The 26,799-nt window shown below is 34.7% G+C and overlaps 1 protein-coding gene across 2 annotated transcripts; it reads right to left on the reverse strand.

Moving 5' to 3' along the window:
* Nucleotides 1-3,124: 3,124 nt before the first annotated feature.
* On the reverse strand, nt 3,125-17,788 carry efcab14 (EF-hand calcium binding domain 14). Of its 2 annotated transcripts, none has more exons than XM_015355739.2 (10): nt 17,188-17,788; nt 16,706-16,854; nt 15,748-15,893; nt 13,333-13,431; nt 7,699-7,806; nt 7,151-7,249; nt 6,364-6,555; nt 5,466-5,883; nt 4,670-4,801; nt 3,125-4,522 (listed from the first exon to the last, which is right to left on the reverse strand). In XM_015355739.2, the coding sequence occupies exons 1-10, from the start codon at nt 17,364-17,366 to the stop codon at nt 4,347-4,349; spliced, it is 1,698 nt and encodes a 565-aa protein (XP_015211225.1). In that variant the 5' UTR covers nt 17,367-17,788; the 3' UTR covers nt 3,125-4,346. The 2 variants fall into 2 exon arrangements, with proteins under 2 accessions (XP_015211225.1, XP_015211227.1); XM_015355741.2 differs by having other exon boundaries at nt 4,429-4,522; nt 4,663-4,801.
* Between the last annotated feature and the right edge of the window lie 9,011 nt (nt 17,789-26,799).

The following is a 26,799-nucleotide window of genomic DNA, read 5'->3' on the forward strand; positions in this document are numbered from 1 at the left end:
AGACAGGACAGAAGTATGAGAATGTGATCAATTGCACATTACTGGGTCAGGATTCTGTCTGCCAAGTTTTGGACATACTGTACTAAAGTTTGTTTAGTGTGGGCTTAGATAACCTAGCAAACAGTGCATTGCAGTAAATTCTAGAGAAGACAAAAGTGTTGACTAGCTTTTTGGCTACTGTCAGAGAAAACATAGGATGAAGTCTGGCAACAATTCTGGGTTTGAAAAATTATGTTTTTATCATTTTTTGCACATATGGGTCAAAGGTCAAGCCTAAATCAATCATCACCCCTACATTAGTCAATTCAGACTGCAATTCAAGTACAGTGCCACCCACAGAAGGGGTACCGCTTTAGGAAATTGATAAGAGGTGCAGAGAAGCATGACATCATTTTGTTAGTTTAAATGAAGAAAATATGGAGTCATCCAGGAGTTACTGTATACAGTATATCAGAGATGCAATTGGAGAATGCAGAAACAGCTATTTCAATGTCAGGTTTAGTATGGACATAGATCTGTGTATCATTAGCTAGAAATGATCATTCAGACGATGTGGTCTTAATAGCTGGCCAAGTGGGAATATGTAAATGCTGCACCATGGGCCAAATATCGAGTCCTGGGGAACACCAGACAAACCCAGATTCAGACCTCAAAACCCCAAGAGGGACAAAATCAGTGATCAGTAAAGGAAGAGTTGAACTATTTAAGAGCAATGACTGAAACTCCAAACAGTTTCAAGACTTTAAAAAGGGCAGTTTCACTTCTATATATTGTAATTGTCTGAAACCAGATTCGAGGAGATTTGAGGAGGTTGTTTTGCAATGAAATGGTTGTTTAATTGAACTGCAATGACTAATTCTAAAATCTTTGCAAGAAAAAGATTGGTTGGAATAGAGCAACATTTTTTTTAGATTGTACAGGGACAAGTTTGTTTTTTTTAGACAGGGGCAACTGCAGCTGTTCTAAAGGCCATTGGTACTACTCTAGTGCTCAAAGACTCATTTATTATTTTGAGAACAGCAGGGCAGAGGAAAGAAACATAATTGAAATAAAATAAGGGTGGGATCTAATAAGCAGGTGATGGATTTAATACGCAATACCAATTTACTAAGGTGTCAAGTTGATAGAAACAGGTAAGAGAAAAATCAGCAACATTTGGCATGCAGAGAGGAGCTTTAGTAGTAACATCAATGGAAAGAATGTGATGCTGGATGTTGTAAGTAAAAACTGAAATAAAGTATTTGTTATGCTGCACCCATAGATGAAAAATAGGGTGTGGCAAATTGGTAATTACTGGAGTCAGTTCAGCAGCAAAGTATTAATGAGCTTATGGAACAAGGAGAAGGTGCCCCCCAAATTCCAAATGCTACTATGACTCAATAGCTGAGCTCTGAGGAATGATTCCTCAGGGCTTAAATAGTCAGTGGTATTGGTTAACGAGGTTGATAGGCCTGGCCTGATCTTGTTTGAGATGATCCTGACGAGCTCCTTCCACATGTGGAATGTGGAATGGAATGTGATCCAGGTGCACTGGAGCTCGGCAGGGCATCACAGCATTGCAAAATTGGAATTAAGCAAATCAAGTAGTAGGGCTTAAGCAGTCTTTTAATGGTGGAGAACAGGTATCTAGGATTGCTATGGTTGTTTTAAATGATGTTGGGGAATCTAACAGACTCTATTGCACTCTTTGGTCAGTATAACATGGGGTAAAGTGAGTAAAAGAGATGGTTTGGAGCTTAGCTGTGAAAAGTTATTAAAAGATCTATTAAAAACTTGTTCCTTGTCTTCCAGAGTGTCAGAGTTTAAGAAGCAATACAATGAAGATAGCATATAATCAGCAAATGTAGTTTAGTCCATTGATTCCCAGCTATAACAACAGAGCCTAAGAGTGTGAGTCAGGAAAGAGAACAGCCAAGTGATCAGAAAGGCCTAGTTCATGTTAAGCTATGTGGGAGACCAAAGCATTTTAATAAAGCTAGAAATTCCTTTGCTAAATTGGAAAACCATGAATCAGTGTTAATATTAAATTAACCTTGGACATGAAGTAGTTGAATGTGATCTAATTGAAGGACCTTATAACTTATTTCACCCAAAAAATGATTCAGTTTGAAAATTCAAGTTTTGATTACAAATATAAACTCTAAATAATGTGAATATATCATTTAAAATTCAACAAAATTGTACATCGTTAATGACACAATGATTTTTTTTAATGTTTCACAATCTAGAAAACTGGGAATTTTGCTTGCATGTCAAAAGCTTTTATGGCATGGACCAAAATGATTTGGTTCAATGTATATATCTTACAGTATCTGATATCTTAATAAGATTCCTAAAGATCTGAAATTATTGCATTGCTGTTTTTCTAGAAGTGTTAAACTGGATTTCAGGAGGTTGAAAACTATTGGTTAAAACAATCTTTCACTGTATGATTCTACATCTTTACACCTTAATTCATATCTACAAAATTAAGACTATTTCAAGCCTCAATAAAATTTCATAATTTTCTTTGTTAATGACAAGAAAACCTAAAAAAGTAACATTATTTGCACAATGATTTGTTTTGTAAGTATATCAAATATGTATGCATAAGTGATGAGCATGTTAACATTATTCTCTATCCCGAGTTAACAAAATAAATGACAGTCTTAATGTCTCTCCTTTCAGCTTTAACCCCTTTCTGGCCTTAGATTAACATGTTTTAAAAATAAAACAATTTTCACGTGAAAGAAAATTAATTTATATTGGAATTAATTGAATCTGGTAATATAATTGAGAACCAGATTTAAAACAATGCTATTATTTTAATGCAGATTCAATGTAAATATTTGTAGAATATTTGATCAAATAAACATTAAGAAAGAGTCAACAGTGCCCCCTGGTGAACTTTACTTAAACAACGTCATACAGCCTTCTAACCTTGTCTGTAAATTGATATATTTTAACTGAAATATTAGAACACATTAAAAACATTGGTGAATTATTTTAAGATGATTAAGCATGAAGAAGCTATCCAAAACTACAAATACATTGTGCTACACATAGAATGCATGAAAGATAACAGTAGCAAGAAATGTAATAAGTAAATGGAATATGAGCTGTAAAGCAAATGATGCACAACAACTTGTTTGATAAATTAGACATTTATTAATATTACATTATGTGAAACATGCATAGCACATGTTAATAAAGCTTCCATTTACAATATACAGTGCTGGAAGCATTTTATAGAGAACATTTAAAAAACAGTATTTAAGTTGTATTATACATAAAGCTATTTTTAAAACCATCTTATTTACATACAAGACTGTGTCTTTGATAATAAGTCATAAAACATTTGTGTGCTGGAAAACACACTGGAGGCCTCTGCATTTCTGGAAAACAAATGCTTTACAGTTACAGCCATGCGTGTCTCACACATTGTTCTCAAGAGCAGGAGTTACAACATTCACATTTTTCAGTGCTTCTCTGTTTCATTTCAAATTATCATTTGTACACATCAGCCTTTCAGATTACACCCTGCAAAATCAAAGTTGGATAGTCGAGCTTTATGTTCAGTAAAGCGTTGGACTGATTATTATTGCTATATATGATGAAAGCTATTAAAATTACTTTTTTCTGACAACCTACAAAGCTTTTATTTATAGCCCTTCCAACCTTAGATATATGTAAACTGTAAACTCAAAGGGATTAAAATGATTATATCATAAAGGTTGGGTCTAGAAAGCAGTAATATGATACAGCTTCACTCAAAACAATAAATAACACATGATCAAATTATAATATTGAAATATAAACAATTATAACTCTACATGGCTGTAGTTGTATATACAAACTCCAGACAGGCAGGAATTAACATTAGTGACAATCTGTTTACATTAACTTGCCGCCAAAAAAACAAGTAATATCCTCAATTGTCGTCAGTATATGTTTTAGCAGCTGGTCACTAAAAATTAGAAAGTTAAGGAATGTTTCAATTTTTCAATTAAGTAATCAAATTCAAGTGAAAAAGCTTTTAGTACGTATGTAAACTTGCAGTGCTATTTGAACCTAGACTTCTAATTTCAGAAAAAAAAATAAAGGATTGCATTATTGTTCCTTTTTTCCCTCTTGGCTACTTTAAAACAACTTTGATAGCCAAGTCAATACCACACCAAAAATTATGTGAATAATCTGAGATTTTATAATGGTATATTTGTACCATGCAGGAAGTCATACATGAGTGCAAGTGTTGTATTGCAGACTGATAAAATACTAATTTAAAAGTGCAACATCAGCAATTAAGTCTTGAGAACCTAAGAACTTCAAAACAATTCCAGTTAATACTTTCATTCCTACATTGTTTCTCATAATCCTACAGCAGCCATGAGCTCAGCCTGAGAGTACTTCTGATTGTTGTCGAAATCAAAAGTTTCCAATTCTTGAATTTCTGGTGTTGAAGATCCAAAATATGCTTTCAGGTCATCATAAGAGAGCCCTTCATCAGAGATTTTTCCTAACCTAAGGAAGACATTATCCAAATCTGCAAAATGAGAAAGCAAAACAATTATTCTTTAATGAGTAGAGGAACAAATACAATATAGAAACTTTATACAATTTTCTATATGATATCTTACATTATCCATATCTGTGATAATGTAATATATCAATAAATAAACTGACCTTATACCTTTTAAACTGTGAATTCCAGGCAAATCTAAGAGTCTTTTGGTCACACTTCTGGTTTCTTTTCTAGAGACTGCACGTGATAGAAATCTTGGAAGTCTAGTTGTGTTTGATGCTGAAACATTACTAGAGTTACCTGTGGAAAGAAAAATTATAAACCTTGGAGATCAGAATGCACAGACTGATTTTGTTTGTTTATGGATTTGACATTGTCTTACTCTATGAATTACTCCATGTCGTACAAAGAGCAATTTGGAATATTATGTTGAGCACTACTACAATCTGCTGGTCTCTTAAAAAAATGCACCATTAAAAACAGTTTCAACAATTAAAAAAAACTATAAAATCATATTCCATTGAGCACAAAGTCTTCTCACATACTGTACACATATAGCTGTCTACCTGGACTTTTTAATAATAATGAAAAACTATGCAGCACATTTACCTTTATGTCATTTTACCCCATCATTCAGTAAAATGGTATATAATTGAAAACTTCCAACATGCATGTTTTTATATCTAATACATTCAAGAATTGTTAAACAAAACTGCAAGTTTTACCTACTTATGCATGATTCTGCTTCATATATTAAATTGCATAAAGTTTATAAAGATCTGTGAGGGTGCATCACATAAAGTATAGGAACACTTCAAAACAAGTGAATCTCTCATTATCCTTGAAGCTGTTCTTGTGTATGCAAACTACAAAACAACAGAATTCAATCTTATGAAATGTCCAAGTTTTGTCTATTATATATTTTTAATTATTTTAGTTTTTTTTAATGCCATTGTGTTCTTACCCTTTGTAGAATCAACAGCAGATTTTCCAATTTCCATGGTTGCAGCAGCTTCAACTAGAGAACCTTTCACATGACTTTGCTTGTCTGATATCATGCCAATATCCTCAGTAATATGTTCGCTTTTTTGTTTTGTTGCATTTCCATTGAGAAGTTGTTGATTGTCAGGTTCTTTACTGTCTTTAGGGTGCGTACTATTAGCTATTTTGGTGGTATCTGAAGGATGTTCTTTATCCAGTGCTTTTCCAGTATCAGAATCATCAGAGGGTACTTCTGTACTTGTCATTTTACCAGAATCATCATATATTTGTTTTGATTCTTTATTTTCTCCTTTTCTGTCTGGAGGGACATCACTATCTGGTTTACTTTTCATGGCATCTATTAACTGGAGTTTTTCTCTCAGTTCTTTAACTCTGGTGTCCTAGAATAAAAGAATGGTTGTGAATTTTTATTTTGTTCTTTTTAGGGGAAAATATAAAACACATATAAACCATTTACTCAGATATTAAACAAATTGTTTCTACTTCTTAAAGCATTTTAATATGACAAATGTCTAAAAATAATATTACTGAAGGTGAATGGATTAACTTAATTAGCTTGAATTGCACTTTTCTTTAATTAAAATAAGAAACTTATGTCAGATTAGTGTTTTATCTTTTCATGTAATAATGCTGTGGTAAAATTATTACTGTGTATGCACAGTAATAGGAGAGCATGGTTTTGCAGTTATGCACAAGAAGATTAGCTTTACCCCCAAAACCTCTATCTGGTGAAACTATGATTTCACAAGACAATACAAAAGGTATTAATAACTGCGAGTCTTACACAAAGGGTCTGATTTGACAATGATTATACAGTAAGCCCCCAACTCTCAACAGTTTTCTAAAACATACTCACATACCATCAAACTCAAGTTGTGTCGGGATGGATGTGTAATATTAAAGAGGAGAAAATAATTTTCTAATGAAAACATTCTCTGTGTGAGGTTGCTAATGGTTGAATTCACACTATGCATCTGTTCATCACTCTGTAAGTGGTAAAACACTTGGGAGGCATTAACTTCACTAATGGCGTCATGAAGATAGAGTACTTCCTGAAAAAGAAAAACAAAGATGACTAATAAAATAATCTAATAAAAAATAAGATTTTAACATTCAAAAGTGAAAAAGTGATCCATAATCCACAATTTCTAAATCCGATGAGCTCACATTATTAAAGAATGAACTAGGAAGTTATAATGGGGACAGCTACTGCCAAAGCCTTTTGCAAACTTATAAACTGACAAATCCTTGAACAGAAATGTCCACTTTCAGCAGCAGAAGTGAGGGGCCTAATCAGAAACCCATCCCACAAGATAAATCTTCAATCCTTACAACATATCTGCATATATTTTGTAACAGGAAACTTAACTGCTTAGAGAATAAGATAGTATTTTTATGTTCTGACATTAATTTATTGAAAAATTAAGGTGAGTTACGACTGCAGTAAGCTGTCAGGAGTATTTAGTATTTAACAGTACAATAGGTGGAAAGGTTATCATTATAATTACTGATCTCAAACAGCTAGGGATAATCACATACCAAATACACAAGTTATAAAATGACATAAGAAAAGGCAAGTACCATACATAGTTCCTTTAAAATGAGAAAAATGTAAAACAAAGACCACTGGCATTCAGACTATAATACCTGTTTAAGTATTAAACATGATGTGTAATTGCTGGATGCCTGTTCTGCTGCAGAGGACGTTCTACTTGATTCTTTATTTTGTTTATTCTCTCTTTCAACCTGTGATATCACAGAAAATTACAAAAAGAAAAAAAAAAGAAGTGTCATACTAGATACCTTAGGAACATCACTCAGAGGTGTGTATTACACAGGTATGTTTAGAAAACTATCATAATTATGTCTGTGCAGGAGAAAAACATGTTACATATACAGTAATTATTTTGGTGTTTATCTTATCTAAGTGTATATACACAAATGTGCCTTGTTCAAACGACTAAAATCACTCTGACATAATGTAAGAGATTCTGAGTTTTTCAGACATTTTTTCACATTTGTAAGATATTTAATATTGTTAGAACTTTAGAATAGTAATAAGCATAAATAACAGCAAAATGATAACAGATTTTTCTCTGTGCTCTATAGGTTCTAAGTAGTCAGGGAACCTTATTTTATCATTTTTAATTCACTGTATGTGCACGAAAGTGTCTCTCCATTATGCATTATTTTACCATGTTTTGAAGCACGTCCACTGTTTTTTTCTGTTCCTCCAGAGTTGTCTGCATAGTTTCAACATCATGCTGCACACTTGTTAATGTACTTCCAATTGTGGCAACACTCTGAAACAAGATTAATTAAAAAAAAAACAAATATGTAAGCCAAGAAATTTCTATGATTCAACTATATAAAGAAACATCTTCATAAAGAAAATCAACAATCAATAAAATGCATATTTATTATACAGTATCAATATAAAGCAACCTTGACCAATCAATGTGAAAAAACACATTTTAATAAAAGTATATAATTAATTCAATTTTTACTTGAAAACATTTTGTCCAAAATCAACACAAGTATTTTATATAGACATTTAGGGGACAATAAACTGAATAACCCTGGTTAAGTGAGGGACACCAAGTATTTTGAAAGCAAAGGCTTCCATGTAAGTGTGGGCATGTTTTAATTGAGTAAATAATTTCTCAGCATGCATAGGGTCATGTATAAATGTGCCGAGTAGGCCTGGTTGTCTATAATTATGAGTTGCATGGCTACTTGCTTGACCGAGACCTCAGTGAAATGGATAATTGTTAGGATGTTTACAGCAGGAGCTGACCAAGTGACCAAGACAGTTCTATTTGCTGATGTTTAACAACCAACGGTCTAAGGATCATCAAAGATAACTTATCCATTTTAAGACCCTTCAACTTGAACCTTTTTACTAGATGTCTTATCATTTTATTTCTAAACTACATTCTTGTCCACAGTTCCCTTAACTGCCCAAAGCCACTATCCACACCAGTGCCTTTTCCTGTAACAAAAGGGGCTACACTATCTTTACATACAGTATGTACAGTACAGTACCTACTACTGCACATATCCATGGCCAAAATCAAACCATTTTGAAATTACCCAGAATATATTGTGTCTCAAATAATCTCATTTACTGCACCTCTTGGAGAAAATGCTCAAGGAACATGTCAGAACTGTGAGGATCTCTCCCATTCAGCTCTCCCAGCCATGATTTCATTGACCTTTTCCTCTACCTCTTTTACAGAGATTTCAGGACCTTTTCTCCAGAAAAACATCAAAAGCAAAGATAATGCTTAAATATGGAACACACTTTCCCCGTTCTCTCAATGACAGACAATTTTAAATCATCTCCATTCATTTACAGATTTCAGCTTTTCATACCTCATCCTCAGATGCCCCTTTCCCGTGGATACTCTCTCATCTATGCTGTCCTTTGTTCTCCTATGCTTTATATTCCAGCCACCTTAATCTGTTTTACTTGCACCTGAATAACACTCAGCAACTAAAAATGCTGCATTTCTTCTTTCTACTTTTTAGAGTGGAATTAACCTTTACTTGTTCCTGTGAAGCCAACTCTCCCCAATTAAAACTCGACGTCTAATGTGATATCAACATGAATATCTGAGGGAATGGCATCATTAGCAAAGAATAACAGTGGTAGGAAGCACAAAGTCTAGGATTGTGATATCTGTAGATTGATTCAAAGTCCAAGGCAAAACATGCAAACTGCAATTTTTAGCATGGGGTGTGAGAATCCATCAGAAACAGTCTACCGAGGACGCCACAGAGCAGGATACTGAGTAAGAAATACACAGCATAATTGGAGTTCAGAACTCAAACCACCTATCAAACTTGGCATAAGTCCAGTGGTGCAAAGAGCAGAGGCATTGGAGTACCGCCCGGTGATGAAATGTGATATCGTCAAATAGGTCATCCTTCACCATGTTCTCAACAAACAGATGAATTATGTGCATGATGCCAACCTCTACAGCCTTGATTGCTTGGTTCCAACACTGAAGGGTTCTGGGGGTTCAGTCGCCTTCTGATTGGCTATGTCGCGCTGCCTACTGTAGTTTCGTCATTGTGCTTTTACTGTAATTACGTAACATATTTTGGGGTGCAGTTTCCTGGCACACAATACCTTGGAAGACAAGGCCGATACTAGTCATTATTTAATTTAATTTTTCTTCTTCGAAGAGGGGTGTCTTCCAGCAACGCCCCCAGTATTCCTTGTGCCATAATGGTTTGATGAGCATGACCTTTTGTTATTCATATGGCATGTTATTCATATAGCCTCTTAGGCTACCAGATTTGAATCCATTTAAGAAATTACAGTACATTCTGGCATGACAAATGACATGGCATTTTCCATCTATATAAACTAGATATAGAGTTGTTCAACTTTCTTATGAAAGAATGGTACAGCGTCTCTCTGCCTGAACGTTGTAGCCCAGTGCCCTTGAGTGGGAAGTCACCTTGTGAGCTACAAAAGAACATGTATAAGTTAATTCCATTAAGAAAAGTATAAAAAAGATAAATAAAATGTTTTTTGTTATGGAGCCTCAAACACCTAAAGATGCATTTTTATTTTTCAGTAAGGAATTGGCTTATAATGATTGTTTTTTTAAACCTCAAATTCAACCACAAACGTATTCTGCTGTATCACATATACAGTAATAACCCAGTTTAAATTCCCAGATGAATAAAAGGAAAGGTGTGAGTTACATGTTGCATATGCTTTGAAACATGAGTAAATATTATGGTAGAAACAAAACCTGTTATGTCATTGAATATAAAGCTGATGTGTTATACTCTGCAAATGACAAGAAACACAGTGGTTTCACAAATATTAAATGCTAATTTTTTCACACTAATAAATGTGAATTTTCATATCACAAAAATGTCACTTTGTTTTTCTACCACAATGACAAATGTGTTTCCTTCCTGTGAAAATCTTTATTATGCAAGGATTTAAATAGCTCATATGACACGTATCTGCAACTGAACCTCCTCATTAGGCTTTTTTTTTTAACTCAAGTATGCCCTTCCTGAAAGATGGCACTGCACTTTTTCTCAAAATGACACACAATGCAATTTAGTTGGGTGTTTTTATAGTAAATAGTGTCTGCATATCTTTATACATAATATATAAATTATACTGTATACATAAATAACTAATATATATATAAATGTTATACATATAAACTAACTAAACTATAATGTAAGGTTAATTAGCATTACATTAAAAAACATATAAAACAAAATATATAATCAGAAGTGGCATTTGTGTTTATATTTATTTGAAAGTGAATAAAAATTAGATACTTGTAAAATGTATTGGTCAACAGTTTTTCATTAGGAGTATATAATGTTAAAATACTTTAACAATTCCATATGATAATCCCCATTTGCGATAGATGACTCTCATCATGCTCTTCACATTTCTCATGCCACTATGGATACCAAAATTCTATGTGCAGTCCTTTCATTGGATGCTGTAAATGCCTTCAATAATATGGAATGGGACTCACTCTGGCTGGTATCAGAACATATGGGGGTTTGGGGACAGAGCTCATTAAAATGATAATTTTACATGCAAACCCCTCAACGCTGGTGTTCTGAGGTACCAAATGTTCGCTGCAAATCTCTATTTCCAGGGAAACTCATCAGGGGTGTTCTCTTTCCCACTGCCATTTGCCACTTCATTAAAGACCCTCGCTCAAGTACTCCACCAATCTGCTACGTTTGTCCCCATTAGTATTAAAACTGCACAGTATTGCATCTCACATTATGCTGATATAATCTTTTTGAGGATCCTGTCTAATCTCTCCATTTCTTACTGAAGCTTTTCAAAGATTTCACACTTTTGGAATATATATTAGGCTAGGCAATAGTGGGTCATGCTACTTTGAATACCTCACTGACAATATGATTTTACCTGTAAAAACACTGATAACAACTAAAGATCAGTGTCTTAGAAAAAAAAATAAATCTACAGATTGCTGTAAATGACTATTAACTCATTGTAAATGTCTAAAAAAATTGAATTTGAAATAGATGGATATCACATCTTTATTGTTCCAGGTGCTGTTTTGTAGACTGAAAATGGATGTATCCCCCTACAATAATTGTTTTAAATCTATGCTTCTATTTTGTAACATCCCTATTCATTGGGCTAAAATGCAGTCCATATTCTATACAATATATATAGCTTTTATGCAGGGAAATGACTGTGTGTTGAATTCCATTCAATGAGAAATGTGAGAAATCCCTGGTGGATTATCTCTGGCACTATCTAAATGTATCCATGGTCATTTGTAATGTTTGTAATGTATTTGATAAGGATACTCCTGTTACACTGTTACACGGTAACAACTAGAAGAAAATGTATGTTTAAAAATCAAACATCAACTTTGACAAGACGTAATCTGACTCAATGACACTACCTCTCTCTATAAACATTTGTTTTGTTGAATGATTGCTCAATTTGTTTGCAGCCAAGGTGTATCTGGTTGGCTGGCCTTATTGCTCCTAAAATGACTGTTGCTCTGCATTGGCAGCATTCCAATTCCCTACTTTGGCACAAATGGGTGCTTCCTTTTCTTAATGTTGTACAGTACATACTGCATGGGGTTTTGTATTGAGCTGAGAAGAGTTCTAAGACTTGCGAGCCAGCAAGATACAGCTAAATCATTGGTGAGCCTATCCCTAAATACCATTATTTAAATCCCCCACTATGATGGGGTCATCTGTGTTTTAGGCTAGGGAGAGAAACTGGGTAACAGAGGAGGTTGAACTCAGGAAGGGGAGGCACAAAGGCAAAAAGGAGAACTGTTTCTCTTTGTTGTGTTGTTATATTTGTTATTTATGTATTTAGTGTTATATGTTTCTCCAGAAAACAAACCTACATGACAAAGATGTACATCCATCCTAATCACTTTTGAAAACGAAGAAAGAAAACTACCGATCAATCTACTCAGCATTCTACTTAGAACTACTGAGCAATCAATGCAATTAAATATTAACTAACATTTGGTAAAACAACAAATATTTTTTCTACTTGGCAATGCTGTAATAATCCAGTGACAACAAAAGAGTAAATATTTGTAATATGTTTTTAATCTGTGTGTTCTTTAGTTCCACTGGGGGACACTATGACATTTAAAAGCATCAACTGGGATAGCATAATGATTAGATGTTACAATGTTGTTGAACCAAAACAGATGTAAATGTCTTTACATTATAAAATAATGAGCAAAGTAGAAATTATTTGTTTTCTTGCAAGAATTATGGTTAGTAAACACCTTCCAGCAATCTGACACAATAACAGACGTTGTGCAATAATCATATAGTCTGCGATATTGAAACACTAAAACTAAATAATAATAGCAGTACTAATAATAGAAACAAATGTCAGACTCACACCTGCTCGCAGTATGTTCACTCTATTCATCACTGCTTGCAGATTTACATGCCAACAATTCCTCAATTTTTTATACATTTTCAAATTTATGTCCTGCTTATGCTGGAATGTACAACTTGTGCATCAGCAAGAAAACTACATCATGCTTTTTATAGAAAATTGTATAACAGGACAACATAACACATCCCTGGCCCCTGGTTGTACAAAACAAAGCATGAGTTAAGTTGTTCCTGGTTTGCAATCCATTTAACAATTGCAAAATCCACCTAAACAATAGTAAATAACATTGTGTTTTCTCTCTTCTCTTTTCAGCATAGAATAAACCTATTACTTGTTCCTTTGTAAATACAATTTTATTATTCACCACTGAACACTTAAAAAGAATTTAAAAAGTTTTGAAGAGTGCCTTTACCTTTTGAAGCTCTTCAACAGTAGTTGGAAGATTAATCAAATCTGAGGCAGATTTAATGTTTCCCTTTAAGTGGGTGACAGCAGAATCAAGCACGTGTATCTAAAATGAAGAACCAGAAATACAAAATAAGCTGTAAAAATGTTCAGTAGTTCATAAGATCTTGGCTTAATACAATCCCACCTGCTTGTCAGACTTCTAAATATATTTAACATTCCAGAGAAAATAATATGTAAATAATGCTGTTAATATGTAAATAATGCTGTTAATAAAAGGGAAGCAGCATCAGCCTTTTGTACTCTGTCCTAGAATTACCATTAAATTTGTTTTAATGCAATGAACTTTATCTGACTATAGAATTGTATCTCTACGTACACTGCCATGGTAACAGTTAAATTTTTAGTACAATGAGAAAGTGTAGCCACATGAGGGTGCTCTCATCAACTCTATACACCATAAAGTAATTAAGGAGATATGTACAGTGCCTTGCAAAAGTATTCACCCCCCTTGGACTTTTCCACATTTTATTGTGTTACAGCATGGAACCATGATGTATTTAACTTATAATTTCTGCACTCATCAACACAAAGTACTTTATAATGTCAAAGGAGAAACAAAATCCAGAGATTACTAAATTAATAAAAAATAAAAAATAAAATAATTGAATGCAAAGTATTCACCCCCTTGCTATGACACACCTAAATTACCTCTGAAGTAACCAACTCTCTTCTCCAATTCATATAATTACTTGACTAGAATCCATCTGTGTGCAGCTGAGGTGTTTCACATGATTTCAGAATTAATATACCTGTATTTGGGAGCTTCCCCACTTAGTTAGTGCCTTTCCAAGGAAACACTACACCACGAAGACCAAGGAACATTCCAAGCAGATCCGAGACAAGGTTCTTGAAAAATACCAGTCAGGGCAAGGATATAAGAACATTTCCAAGGCATTGAATATACCTCAAAGCACAGTGAAGTCCATCATTAAAAAGGCGAGAAAATATGGAACAACTATGAATCTGCCAGAACTGGTCGTCCTCCAAAACTGTGTGTCCGTGCAGGAAGAGCCATAGTAAGGGATGCCTCCAACAGACCTATGACAACTCTAAAGGAGTTTCAGTCGTCCATGACAGAGATGGGAGAAAATGTGCATGAGACAACAATAGCACACACACTTCATAAATCTGACTTGTACGAAAGGGGTGGCAAGAATAAAGCCTTTGTTGAAAAAAACTCATATCACATCTCTGCTGGAGTTTGCCAAAGGCATGTGAGAGACTCAACAATTTGGAGGAAGATTCTATGATCTGATGAGACCAAAACTGAACTTTGTTTGGTGCAAACCTAACACAGCACATCACACTGAGAACACCATCCCTACAGTGAAGCATGGTGGTGGTGGCATCATATTTGTGGATGCTTCTGTGCAGCAGGGAAAACACATATAGATGGAAAAATGGATGGAGCTAAGTACAGAAAAATCCTGGAGGAAAACGCGCTGCAATCTGCAAGAGCACTGCGACAATTAATCTTCTAACAGGACAATGACCCGAAATATACAGCAAAAACCACACTAGAGTAGCTTAAAATTAAAAAGGTTAATGTCCTGGAGTGGCCCAGTCAAAGCCCGGACCTCAATCCAGTTGAGCATCTGTGGAATGACTTAAAAATTGCTGTTCACAAACAGTCTCAATCCAACTTGATAGAACTTGAGCAATTTTGTCAAGAAAAATGGCAAAAATTCCAGTGTGAAGATGTACAACGCTGATAGAGAATTACTCAAAGAGACTCACAGCTGTAATAGCTGCTAAAGGTGGTCCTACCAAGTATTAACTCTGGGGGGTTGAAAACTTATGCATTCAATTATTTTCTGTTTTTTATTTTTATTTAATTTAGTAATGTCTGTATTTTGTTTCCCCTTTGATATTACAGAGTACTTTGTGTTGATGAGTGCAAAAGTCTCAGTTAAATACATCATGGTTCCATGTTGTAACACAATAAACTGTGGAAAAACTCCAAGGGGGGGTAATAGTTTTGCAAGGCACTGTAGTTTAACAGATGCAATAAACTAGCAAAATGCAGTTGTTCCATATCACAGTGTAAAATCAAATATGACTGACTTACATCCTGTATCATAAAATATTCATAGCTTTTACTATGTCATATACATAGTGTACCATTATCAGTCATAAGAAATCAAAGGGGTGTTAATTTAATTAAGTGTGATTTACATAGTTTTTGCAATGCACCATTCTTGCTGAAATGAGTTCATAAGTAGCGTCTTAAAGTATTTCCAAAGAACACTTTTGAAATTTCAGTTCTTGTATTTATTCCAGTCAATCGCATTGATCTAAAGAACCAAGGAAGGAACCACAAAAAATAAATACAAAGTATAACTATCTAAGTAAGCTTTACCTTCTTGTTTATCTCAGTTATATTTGACCAAATTTTATTTATCCCCTTCTCCCCGTTTTCAACATCTTCAAGCCTTTTCTGTTTTTCTAGAAGGTCCTCGTTGAGTTTGGGTATCTCCTGTGATGATACCTTTTGGCTGGACTCCACTTTAAAAAAAAGAATCAAGTTAGTTTTGTATTGAAAAACATGAGTAAATATTTGAATTCCAAAAAACAATCACCTCCATGGAATCACGCTGTTATCTAAGGTCAAAAATAAAAATAAACAAATTATAACAATAAAAAAAAATACGATATATAAGGAATGTCAGGATTTTGTTTACTAATGTACAGTAAGTGAGCAAGCAAGTATGCTTTCACTTTTAATATCTATCAAAACATAGTCTGAGTATATGTCTTAACTTTAATTAGATGTTTACTAGTCATGAGTTTAACTTAGCACAATAGGAACACATTACCACATTCATATATAGGTGACAAAATATTTTAACTTTAAACCACCATAAGGCCAACACTGCACTGTGTTTTATTCACTATGTTTTGGTGCTATAATTGACAAGAAGAAGATATGGTGAAGTCAGCATGCTCGCTCAGAAAACAGGAGAACTGACAAAAATGACAGGACTGATAAAAGGCTATTACATGCTTAACGTGATAAAAAATAATTTATGGAAATGGTGATTTGTGTTGGAGCCACTCTTGTTTACCTGATGCAAATTTCAGAGTTTCAATGGCAAATGTACCCTCTAATGACTAAAGGGACTGTACAACCCTTCTTAATGGGTTATGTTTTTATGTTCAGATTTCTCAAACAGGACTGGCATCGCATCCATTTGTATCCTGCCTTGTGCCCATTGCTTCCTGAGATAGGCTCTGTCTCCCATGTGATACTGTATTGAATATAGTGGATACGAAACAGATGGATGGAAGTTAAAATTAGTTTTTGTGGTTTGGCTTACTTGCATGAAGTTTTTCCTTCAGTAAATCTAGATCCTCCTTTAATGCAATCTGCATCCATATCAAGCCAGCACAGGCCACCACACAAGCAGCAAGAATGATGAACGCACACAAGGGGTAGCAAATGTTGCAACACTGTGCATAGCTTCTCCTGTTAAACCAGAACAGGAAGAAACAAGTGAGAAGATGAAGTTTAAGAATTAAAATATCACACCAAAGATAAACCTAAAATGCTACAACACTAAAAAAAGTATAGGGCACACATGGCTGCAATCTAAATAATATATACTGTAAAGATAAATTTCCGAGATGAAACTAGTATTCTAATAATTAGAAATGTATTTTACTTAATTTATACTACTTAAAATGTACAGGTACCATTCCACATTTAATTTACCGTCACTGATGTTAACGCTACAGAAAATAAAGTAAAATTACTAGGCGTCACATTTTACGACAAAACTGTACTACACCTGGCACTCACTTTGCAAACGCTGAGGAGCTGCTCGAATTACTGAATTCTTCGTCATCGGAACTGGACTCGGAATCAGAATCAGGGGGCTCTGTCCTTAGAAGTCTGTGTCCGGATCCTTTCTTTGTTTTTTTCCTCTTGTTGTCCCCTCCGAGCCCGATCAGCGCATTGAGCTCCTTTCGCTTCTTCATCTTTTTCTGTGGGGTCAGCGCCCCTGCCGGACTCGGCTTGTACCCAATTTCGAGCGCCTTGTTATCCAGTTTGTTTCCTTAACGCTAGGCATACACAGATTAACAATTCTTCCACGTTATTTCTGAGATGTTACAACAGTTTCGTGCGATTTAACTACACACATTTAGATCTCAACACAGTCACTTCCCTCTTCTAAAATTAGAAGAAACAAAGTACAAGATAGAACTATAGTAGTTCCTGTACAAAAATAAAACTGATTTTCACTTTTTTGCTCTTCAATAACGTATTATACGGAAAATTGGTAATTAGGCAAAGAAAGTTTTATTATACATATAAAAACATAAATCGAGATAAAATTCTATATTGTTACTTCCACAACCTTATTTCCCTAACACTACAGCTGACAGGCTCACCTTCCAGCAAGTCGCCTTCTGATTGGCTATGTCGCGCTGCCTACTGTAGTTTCGTCATTGTGCTTTTACTGTAATTACGTAACCCGATAATATGGGATTTTATTTAAAGTGCCAGGGCAGTAAATAAATTACTTTTGTGAACTTGAGTTTAGTGTGCTAGAATGACACTTATTTTATTTCGCATTATATTTTTTGTTGTTTTAAATAATTTGGTAACAGGTTGTATTGTTTGGATTTTATCATTTAAACGGTTATAAATACTTTAAATAACAAACTTAATTAGGTTTACTGTCGCAACAGGAAGAACAATACACGAACATATCCAAAAACGTTGGTTAACACTCCTAATAATAATTCAATATTTTTTATTTGCCATATACAACAAGTGTATTGGAATGATTACTCGTTCAGCTGTACCCAGTAACAGTAAAGAAAAAAACAAAGGCACAAATGAAAAACAGACATGGACAATACATTTAGACAATAGACGTTATAATACAGCTAAGATAGGACATAGTGCAAACAGTGTAGTACCTTAAAGTGCAGGTGCTAATTTGAACTGTGCTGTTTATGATGCGCATTGCTTGGGGGAAGAAACAGTTTTTGAATCTATTAGTCAGTGTTCTGATACTGCGATACCTCCTATTAGAGCAGACTCTCCCTGTCTGTGTGTCTCATGGAGAGCAAGTTGGGGTATGCGAAAAGACAAATTCCTAATGCAAGAAATTGTATATGGCTAATACAGTGATCTTATCTTATCTGTGGGGAATCTTATATTTATGATAACGTAACTTGAAACTTTTCATGGAGATAAATTTACCTTTATTAGCTTCAGTGAGTATAGATAAAATCAAAACATTTAACACAAAGTGCAGTAATAGTGCAGGTATTATTGGAAAAGAGTTTATTAATATAGTGTCATTCCAAAACCAAGGACACTATTAAAAATGATAAGAAATATAACAAATCATAAAAATGTATTAGGAAAAACATACATATAAGACAAACTGTACTGCAAACATGCAAAGACTTTAATAATAATAATACAAAAATTATAAGGTTACATTTAAAACTAGTCAAAGATTCTGCTTCTTTAATGGTCGCAAGAAGGGCAATCCAAAAAAATGGAACAACAGAGAAAGCACGGTCACCAATAGTCCGTCATTTAGTCCTAGGAACAACAGGGAAGTGGATCATCCTCATCAGAACAGAGCATATGGGAAGGATAGTTCATGAAGCAATTCAGAAATGTATGATGGGGCCAAATTATTCAGAGTCCTATAAGTCAGTAATAAGATCTCATATTGATTACATGAGTTTACAGGCAAAGGATTAAAGGTTTAAGAGTAGGAGTAATGTACTGCCAGGGTCTAGTATGAGTTAAGCTGCAGTAAAAGTTGCAGAAATCAAGCCTTACGTAATAAATGCATGGATTAAGCACTCAGCATCAAACATTGACAGAAATGCAGACATTATTTCTATTACTGTGAATCTATCCAGCTTTTCCAGCTGATATTTACAGCTCGCCAGTAAGATTTCTTCAAATAATTCAATTTTAGAGCTTAATATCCTGCAGACACATGATAAGTGATGGAGGTGGAAGATGAGACGGGGAACAGGTTTTAATGTAAATCTGGGTATCATGTATGTAACAATGAGCAATAGTGAATGATTTGCTACATCCAAAGCGACATTAAGATCAAGGAGCAAAAGAATGTTTCTAGTTCCAGATTCAGATGCAATAAGCAAATTATTTACAGCCCTGACATGAGCAGTGTTAGTGCTACATATGGAACCATTCGAACGCAGAACCCATTGATAAGTTGCAATAGCTTCTCTTTAATCCGCTCTACAGTGGTTTAGATTAGCTATATGATTCACTGGCTTCTAGATGGCACTTGTGGTACATTAGATATTAGTAAAACAATAGCTTCCTACAACAAAAATGTAGTACTTTTTTAAAAAATCCACTTAATATGGAATATTAACATGGAATCAGGTAACTGAAGAGAAATTTTGATAGCTGAATAAAAATATGTTTCTGAACATCATTAATTATATTAATTTATGTTGTTTTGAAAATGTTTTAACATTATTATTTTAACTACATTTTCTGTTATCATTGTAGCAATGGAAAATGAAATGTTTGTCCAGGCAAGTTGTTCAAACCAAGTGACAATTTGGTTCAGTGATAGCTAAAAAGCTAGAAAGTCCTGGATTTGGTTCCCAGCCAAATCCAGTGTGCTAGTTGTACTTTTAAGAAATAAAGACTTTTATTTTGATATATATTAATTATATATATATATCACAATATGTATATCTAAATGCAAAAATAATTGTAATAATACATGTATTAACATGAATCAGCAAATGTGTGAATACTGATAATGCTGAGAGTAAAGCACAGTTCTACTGGCCAGATCACACCTAAAATTTCCAGTTGATTAATGATTAATTTGATTAATTCATTAATTAAGTTGATTAATTCCACAATTAACTTTGTGGAAGCACCTTTTGCATTTATTACGTCTTTGTGAATAAGTCTCTATCAACTTTGCACACCTGGACTTTGCAATTGTATCCCATTCTTCCTTGCAAAAAAGTTCAAGCTCCTTCATATTGCCAGGGGATCTCCTGTGCACAGCCCTCTTTAGGTAATTCCACAGGTTTTCTATGGGATTGAGGTCTGGGCTCTGACTGGTCCATTCCAAGACTTTGATCTTCCTTTTCTGAAGCCATTCCTTTGTTGACTTGAATCGTTATCCGATGGCTTTGGGTCGTTACCATGTTGGAAGGTTCTTCTTCATCTTCAATTTTCTGACAGAGGCCAGCAGGTTTTGTGCCAAAATATATTGATATTTGGAGCTAGTCATTATCCCATCTATCTTGACTAGAGCCCCTGTCCCAGGTGAAGACAAGCAGCCACAAAGCATGATGCTTCCACCACCATGCTTCACAGTACAGTAGGTATGGTGATCTTTGGATGATGAGTTGTGTTGTCTTTGCACCAAACATATCTTTTAGAATTAGGGCCAAAAAGTCCGCCCTTTGTCTCATCAGACCATAAGACATTTTGGTTGTTCTTTTTTGTGAGAAATGGCTTCCGTCTTGCCACCCTACCCAATAGCCCAGACGTGTGCAGAATACGGGAGATCGTTGCCACATGCAAGGAGTGACCAATACCTGTCAGAAATTCCTGCAGCTCCTTTAATGTTGCTGTAGGCCTCTTGGTAGCCTCCCTGATAAGTTTTCTCCTTGTCCTGTCATCAACTTTGGAGGGTTGTCCTGAACTTGTCGGTGTCCCTGTGGTGCCACATTTTCTCCAATTATTGATAATAGCCTTCACAGTACTCCATGGTACATCCAAGTCCTTTGATATTAGTTTATATCCCTCTCCTGATCGGTACCTTTCAACAATAAGATCCCATAGATGTTTTGTCAACTCCTTGCGGACCATGGCTATCCCAGTAAGATCCAACCAAGTTTCAAGGACATCCTACAGGAACAGCTAATTTTTATTTGGGGTTAATCAGAATCACTTTCATTGATGGCAGGTGTATTCTACTTACCTTTGGACATGACTTTGGCCAGAAACACAGACCAGGTTAAGTTTGTGACCACAAATACGGGTGGGAAAATTTACCAGTTGAGTAAGATCAAAGTAGTCTGCATTAGATAAAATATCAGGAGCAAATTTACATTCCAAGAAATCAACATACAGTATATATTGAATTCATCAAGCATTAATACTGAACAGGCCATAGTTTGTAAAAACAGCTCAGATAATTTATATAAAAACAGAGAGCAGGAGGGCAGTAGATAAGTAAAACCAACAATGGAGTGGGGCCAAAGAGTTTAAGAACAAGTTATTCAACATAGATGATAGAAAAAACAGATAGCTCCTTAATAATTAAGTCCTTCCAATACACTATAGACAAACCACCACAGACAGTAGAATGGAGTTTTCCAACATATGTGAAACCTGAAGGAACTGTTTAAATTAGAAGAAAAACAAACAAATGTTGGTCAAGTAAGTAGCTGCATCAGCATGCATAGGGTGCAAAGGAACAAGTAGAGGTTTATTACATGCTGAAAAGTGAAGAAAAGAAACACAGAAAAGCAGTGTTTCCTTTCTTCTCTTTTCAGCATTGAATAAACAAATGTTGTTATTGCTAGGTCTCAGTTGAGCAAAAAAATATCAAAACAGCTATCAATGATAAAACTATTTAGTATACCAATTCATTTTAGAGAATGGATACTAGTAAGTGTTAATCAAATGTCACAATGATTAACTAGGCCAATAGAAAATTCCTTAAACCATACAGAAGCCACAATTACAGATGACAACACTCTGGCGTTTATTCCATGATTGTGGAGCCAGAGAACCTGCAAAGTCCATCCAGAATGGTGCCAATACAGTGTAGTAGAGTACAGCAGATTTATGGATCAAAACAAAAAGAAAGTAACTTACTAACCTGTAGTAACTTAAAATCGAACAGATACAACAATCAGCATCCAACAAAGTAAAATTAAAAACCATAAAAATGAATTATAAACAAAATATACCAGTAGAGAGGTAACAGACAAAATGTATAGTGCATACTTTCAAACTTGAACTGGAAAAAACATACTCTTCAATGGAATCTTCAGTTGGTCTCTTCAGTTGGAAGCAGAAATTAGTATAAACATGTGTGTGTGCAATCCATGCAGAACCCCCCAAAATGTCATGTCACATAAAGCCACAGGGTTTGTACCTTCCACATCTTCTGGAAGGAAAATATCAAGATGTTTGTTAAATGGTTTACAGTCTCTAGTTATGTCAGGGTCACAGGTTAAATCATAAAGGTAATTAGGGTGCCAAGACAAAAAGTTGGCTACGTACGTTGCAGGATGATGGAGTACTCTTTAGGAAAGAAACTGAAGAAACACTCTCAGTATATAAAACAATGATGTCCTCTGTATTTGCTTTTCAGAAATATAGCACCTTATTTTTTGGGGGGGTGGGGTGATGTCACTCAGCCCCCCTATAATGGCGTAGGAGCCAGTCTTATTCTTTAGTACTTTTAGTACTTTAGTACATTTGTGCCATTGAAAGTAGCTAAATTGAAAAGGTAAATTCCTGTAGTGCTATCTGTGTGGAGTTTGTATGTTTTCCCCAGTTTACATGGGTTTTATTCGGGTGCTCCAGTTTCCTCCAACCAAACCAAAATTGGCTCCAGTATAAGTGTGTGTGTTTGGATAGATTATTGTAAGTAATGGTTTCCTGATTACACATTTATTAACATTTTATTTTTTCTGATCTTGAGTAAAACGTTTTTCTTAGAATTTCTCTGTTCTCTCTCCTCTCTTTGTTCTGTTATTTTCTAGTTCATGTTTTCTTCAAGTCGGTTAAAAATAAAATAAGACTGATTCCACAGTGTAGTCACAAGCATCAAAATATAGGAGACGTTTTTAACATTATATGCAATGTTAATTTTCACTTGCTATAATTCACCAGTGTCTTCTAGAAAATAAATACCAATAAACTTTTATTTTATATAGTGCCTCTAAAAGTAGCTTCTCAAATAGTTTACAATAGTTTAAGAAAACAAAGAAATTAAAGTTCAAGTAGGGAGCATCAGCATGTGTAGGCTGCAAAGGAACAGGTAAAAGTTCATTCCGTGCTAAAAGGAAAAGAAACACAACATTTCAGCTGTGTGAGGTGGTCAAAAAGTCTAGTTTTGGAACAGATCACTGTGAAGAGAGAGACTGCCAGTTTGGTGAGAGAAAGGGGGCAAGTTACCCAGGGAAGAGTAGAAGGAATGACAAACAGATCTAGAAAAAGATTTAGTGTAAAGCATGGTGCCCAGTGGGTTTTTTGGGATTTGGAGTTCCTAAGATAATACAATGTCTTTAAGCAATCTCTTTTAATATATTGGAGATCAATGTAAGAAAGGCCGATTCAAGAGTTATGGAAACACATTTTTAATTTTGGTTTCATAATATCACTAACCTTAAATGTTGTTTATTGTCCTTTCAGTGCCACTTCGTGGCATGAAACAACTGGAGATTGTTGCTCTGCTCTGGCTGGTAGAACTGAGCTTTACTCCTGCCATTGTCAGTATTCACACATTTGCTAATTCATGAATTGTTTATATTATTTTTAATATTTACATATACTGTACATATTGTGATATATGATTACTAAAGATATCAAAACTACTATATCCATGTTATTTATATGATTTAAATATTACAGAAAGAGTCTTAAAATTAAAGACGGTGCATATGCCAGGAAGCAAACCTATGATCTTCCAGCTCACTGTTTACAATGATACCATTGAACCAAATCATCAATTGGTTTGAGTGCCTTGTTTGGATAAGCTTTTCATTTTCCATTGCAACAATCACAACTGCAAAATGTAATTAAAAAGTACATGTCAAAATGTTTACAAAATAACCACAAGTGAATGAGTTAAGGAATTTTATGCAGATGTTTATGAAGAAAGTGAAATACACTACCACTTCCAGCTATAGAAATATATTATATTTAAAGCCATAATTTAATATTGTTAATAATGTTCAGAAACTATTTCTATTTTAAGTTATCAACATTTCTGTAGTTACATGATTCCATATTAATGTCCCATATTAAGTGGATTTAAAGGTGAGTAGTAGGGAAATAGATTAAATGAAGCAATCATTCACTAACATCTAATGCACCACAACTGCCACCAATCGATCATCTTTGGCCAATGGCTCACACAGCCAAAGTACACTCTATTGTGCTGCAGAGCCTCAAACGCAGCAATGACTGTTATTTCAGAAAGTGTATGCATTTTTGGTTGTAGGTATTTATCCAAATAAAACACTATATTTTTAGATAACATTTTTAGTTTCTTTTTTTTTGGGGGGGGGGGGTTTATTAGGGGAATCAGACCTGGGGGAGAATTCAGACTTTGTAAAACATCTTCTTCTATCTGTAAATACAGTATACTGATGGAAAAAAGAAACGCAACACCTCCTCCTCCATGCTCTGGCACTTCCGTCTGCATGGAACAGGCTGAAGAGTGACTCATCTGTGAAGAGGACCTGATGCCAATGCTGACTAGTCCATCACAGCCTCTGTGTGGCCCAAGCCAGTTGGGTGTGACGTCTAGGAGGTGTGAGCAGAGGGCCTCTGACAGGTCACCTTGCTCTAAGGCCAGCAGCATGGAGCCTCACTGTCCTGTCACTGAAGCAGGCATTGTGTCTGCCAGCAGGTTCAGCAGCAGTATGGGTGGCAGATCTGAAATGATCTCTCAGATGGACCAGCCTGCCTGCAGCATGCCAATGGCCCTCTCCCTTGCTTCTGGTGACATTCGTGGCATTATGGAATGCACAGAAAACTGATAAGTGTGGCCTTTTTCTTGCAGTGACCTAAGCTTTGAATTGAGTTTTAAAGGTGACCTGATCAGGCATTGTACCACCTGGACCTCTTTGGGTAAAGGTGCACCTAACGAGCTTTCGTGTGATTGGAAAGTTGCTCACTGCACAAGTTGTATTGCTGGTCAGAGGGCGTAAAACAAATTGACAACATTTTGTGAAAATATATATGCTCTAATTATAGTATTCTCATTCCAGAAAAAGTTGTGTTTCTTTTTTCCATCAGTATATAAGCAGAATTATTAGTTTAATGGCAGTCAACCCAGTCACCTTTGACTTGCTTTGAGAGCAGTCTATTTACAGAATTATTGTTGCATTACACATGATAAACTACACATTTCAAATCTTTAATTTATAATTTTAAACTTCAACATGTCATAAAGGGATGCTAAATAAATTGAAACCTATTTCCCTATTCAAAACTATTGCATCACTAAACAAAAAGGATTTGACAAACAGGAAATCAGTATTTCCATTAATATATAAGAAAACAAGTTTACTTCCTCTGGGATCTCTTTAAACTGGGGCCTTATCTTAAACTGTTACTTAAAGCCTAAAATACCATTATCTTTCAGTGCTAAAATTACAGGGACAGGTTCTGGTTTAGACTGCTGAAGGTGGAAACTCTCTCATGGTCCAAATACTTCATCCTAATCTACAATTCTGTTTCTCAGGGTTTGCTTTCTCTGATTTGTATCCTCACTATTTCCTCTATTGGTCTATACAGATGCAGCCATTCAAAATGCGTACAGCACAAAATTATCTGCAGTTTAGAGCATTATACTGCAGTATGTGATTGGCTGGCCAAAATGACTGACAGGCGGCACTCATGGTGCATTGGTTGTAAGTGAAACGATTGCTTCATTTAATCTCTTTACTGTGCATGTTTAAATCTGCTTAATATTGAATATTAATATGGAATTTGACAACTAAAGGGACATTTAAGTAGCTGAGCATAAAAAGAAGAGGAGCATAATGTGTCTGAAGGCCATAAATAATATTAATTTAGGAATATGAACATATTATGTAAACTGTATATGGCTGGTATTGGTAGTTTAAATAAAAAATACACACCAGTATTCCACTTTCTTCATAAACATTTTAAGCATCAAAGTCTTTCATTCGGTTACATACTGTGGTTATTTTGGAAAAGTTTTCATGTGCTCCTTCTGACTATATTAAGTTTATACACTTCCTAAAAAATTATAATGTTTTAACCTTTTCTATGAATACTTGCGCTCATTATCGCAGTAAAAACACATTTTAGAATTTGATTAATAGGCAATATAATATGGAATCGCGTATCTAAAGAAATTAATAACTATATAATTATATTCATATAGCTCAAATTATCTCAGTAGTACACTTTCTTTGTAAACATCTGCATCAATTTGACTCATTCAGCCATGATTACTTGGAAACTTTTTGCCAGGCCTATTCAGCTATAGCTTAAGTTGTCAAGTGACACGTTGGTGTAATGGCTTTGTCGTGTGATTTGCATGCTAGAGGTTGGGGGTTTGAACCCAGCTTTTGCCATGAGTTTTCTTTTAATAATTAAACATTTCTTTGAAAAATAAAATAGTAAATATTATTGACAATATATCGAATTTGTTGG

Source organism: Lepisosteus oculatus, chromosome 9 (assembly GCF_040954835.1).
Source record: "Lepisosteus oculatus isolate fLepOcu1 chromosome 9, fLepOcu1.hap2, whole genome shotgun sequence".
NCBI lineage: Eukaryota > Metazoa > Chordata > Actinopteri > Semionotiformes > Lepisosteidae > Lepisosteus > Lepisosteus oculatus.